At 45.7% G+C, this 3,228-nt stretch overlaps 1 protein-coding gene across 1 annotated transcript; it reads left to right on the forward strand.

The window, feature by feature from the left end:
• Window positions 1-1,310: 1,310 nt before the first annotated feature.
• LOC146371047 (ADP-ribosylation factor-like protein 4C) lies at window positions 1,311-3,000 on the forward strand. Its single transcript, XM_084908554.1, has one exon. The coding sequence runs from the start codon at window positions 1,781-1,783 to the stop codon at window positions 2,357-2,359; it is 579 nt and encodes a 192-aa protein (XP_084764680.1). The 5' UTR covers window positions 1,311-1,780; the 3' UTR covers window positions 2,360-3,000.
• Window positions 3,001-3,228: the final 228 nt, after the last annotated feature.

Here is a 3,228-nt window from a genome sequence, read left to right on the forward strand (position 1 = left end):
CAAAGGGAACGTTATTGACTGGCCTGCACAAACCTCTACACCACAGAAGGAGGGCCTGGAGGGGTCAGTGATGAACATGAGGTTAGGCAGAAATCAAACTGCACCCACGAAACCAGGGAGACTGAAAGCAATAACACATGTTATAATACTTTTGTTGATGTTGAGTGATAATGGCATTAAATGGCAGGTCATTAAGTGTAAATATGCAATACTTCAATTTATGATTTTGTCATTTTAAGTAAACAAACAAAGAAAAAACTATAATTTTCTCCGAAACCATGGCACAGATCCTTCAAAGGAGGGTCAAAGTCATTTCAAACTGATGTGCATAACAGCAAACAGCACAGCTCGTTTGTGCTCACACTCTTCACCCAAAGGTGCAAGTACAAGTGATCATAAAAGGGCTTCCTGTGAGCAGTCTAGTCCTGTAAGTGACACAGAGGTGAACAAGGTCTCTGTGTGAGTAAGACTTCCTCCTTTTAGGGTGGAGCCTTATGGAGGCCAGTGTTTGAGACCAGGTGTAAGAAAATGTGTTCTTATTCTGTTTTCTGAAAGCAATGCAGCAGACTATAACTATGTTCACTCGCTTACACCTCTGATGTCATGGAACATCATCAAATTTCAATAAATGAACAGATGACAGATTAATAACTACTGTTGTATTGTTTATTTTTTCCAGATCACGTTTAAAGAAGACATTTTTAATGTCAGTGAGACTTTTTAGCTGGACAAATAAATAAATTATATATAAAAGTGACCTTTCCAAAAACTTCTAGCAGCTTCTACTTTGTGATAGGAATGCTGTTTGTGGCTCAACATGACTTGTATGGAGTATGTTTCACATATTATAGCCAACAAGTAATTTACACGAGCTTAAATACGGGCAACCTTTATTATTTATTTATTTATTTTACACAACAGGAAATCTTTATTAATCCACGTGAGATTGAAAGGTTTCCTTTCAGCTTTTGCGTGCCTCCTGTGTTTCACCAGAAGGTGGCGCACCTGACTATGACTGTTTCCATGCGATTACTAAACTACACCCAGTTTCTTTAACATGTTAACGCCGTTGATCTGCACACCTTCCTGTTTCATTCCATCCATTTCTGCCTGTTTGTGTTTCTTTCGGTCAGCCTGATAATTCAAATAAAACAAAGCTTCATGCACAAACACTCCTCCATGGCTCTATGAACGCTGGCTGTGCATGTTTGTCAGTCTCGCGTGTCTATAGTAACCCGATCGCCGCAGAGACTCGCCCTCTCATTGGCGCATGTCCCGGGTGGGTGGAGCGTAGCGGGGCGCTTCTGATTTGTCCGCCTCACACAGCCTCACAAAAGCACGGCCACGGAGAGCGTTGCGGGTGTAGGAGAGTGTTCTCCAGGAGTGACTGAATTAAACGGTGGATGTTATTTTCTTCCGCACAGGTGCGGACCGCGGAGCTGTTTGTGCGCAATTTCCAGAGAGATCGTTGGGCTGTTCGGTGTCATCCTTGTTGTCTCCGGCTCTGGAGTGTTCTTACAGCGCAGCTTTCCTTCGTCGCCAAATGGATGCGAGTGTGTGAGGAGAATACTAATGAACGGAGCTCTGCGTCCTCTGCTGCTGCTGCTGAGGGCCACAGCAGAGCTCATCGGTCATCCACAGCGCACCGGGGCTTCTCCGCTCTCCACTCTCCCAACCTAAGGATTTTTTTACCCGTGAAGTGGAAGGCTCTGAGCTTTAGGACTGTTTTCTTCCCCTTGAATCGGGAGATAAAACCAGCAGCTGCAGAATAAATGCCATAATGGGCAACAGCGTTTCCAGCATCTCTGCCTTCCAGTCTCTCCACATCGTCATGCTGGGCTTGGACTCTGCTGGGAAGACCACGGTTCTTTACAGACTTAAATTTAATGAATTTGTCAACACGGTCCCCACGATCGGCTTCAACACGGAGAAGATCAAGCTGAGCAACTGCACTGCGAAGGGCATCAGTTGTCATTTCTGGGACGTGGGGGGGCAGGAGAAGCTGAGGCCCCTGTGGAAGTCCTACAGCCGCTGCACTGACGGAATCATATACGTCGTGGACTCGGTAGATGTGGACAGGTTGGAGGAGGCCAAGACTGAACTGCACAAAGTCACCAAGTTTGCGGAGAACCAGGGCACGCCGCTGCTGGTCATCGCCAACAAGCAGGACCTGCCCAAATCCCTCCCGGTGGCGGATATCGAGAAGCAGCTGGCCCTGCACGAGCTCACCCCCTCCACCACTTACCACATCCAACCTGCCTGCGCTATAATAGGCGAGGGGCTTCACGAGGGCATGGACAAGCTGTATGAGATGATTCTGAAAAGAAGGAAATCCTTAAAGCAGAAAAAGAAGCGGTAACAGCCGCTGGACATTATTGCAAGGAGTTCGGGTTTTACCAGTATTGCCCTTAACAGTGACTTTTTTTTTCATTTTTGGAATAAAGCTGTTCAGCCACTGAAGTCCTGCTCAGATGCTTTTGCGGGCAAGAGTATGCAGGACAGAAAACACACAAGGATAACCAAAATCAAGACAGGAAACTTGACTGGGCTGTTTGGAGCTGCAGCACCGACAGAGAGAGAGAGGAACATAAACAGGCTGGCCCATTTATCTGTGGCTTTATCTCAGACTTTGAACACACTTTAACTGAAGCTTTGGCTCACCCTGGACTCTTTTTTAATTATTATTATTTCCACCCACAGGACATCTTTGTGGAAACGAGTTTGATTTTGCACGTGGCTCGGGTCACTCATGCCCCCTGCTCTTTCTGTCTTGAACACAGACATCTGTAGGATCAAGGTTTGATCTTGACTGCTTTTGGAGCATTGAAGTAGCCTTTCCTCTGCGTGGTGGACAGAAGACAGAGTCCACTACTTTGCACTTTTCATTTGCTAACAGACAGTAGAGAACTACACTGTATTAGAGGAGCAGTTTCAGGTGATTCATGTACTAAGAAGCCAAAATTGAAGTATTTTTTGTATATTAAAAAGATTTTAAATCAATGTTTTGGGTCACGTTCTTCATTTACACACTGCTGAGAAGTAGAGGTGATGTGGAGGTTACAGTGGCAGCAGGATGTGTGGTGGGGGAAAAAAAGGCGGGCATGACTGCTGACAGTAAGGCAGAGATAGTGATTTCTTCATCAAGATACAATCACAGGTGGTCAACGATAAGTCCGGGGTCACAGAGTTCAGGCAGAAGCTAATAACGGCCTGAGCTCAGATCTTTGT

The sequence above is a fragment of the Perissodus microlepis genome, chromosome 16 (assembly GCF_051167445.1).
Source record: "Perissodus microlepis isolate ML-2025 ecotype Zambia chromosome 16, ASM5116744v1, whole genome shotgun sequence".
Classification (NCBI taxonomy): Eukaryota; Metazoa; Chordata; class Actinopteri; order Cichliformes; family Cichlidae; genus Perissodus; species Perissodus microlepis.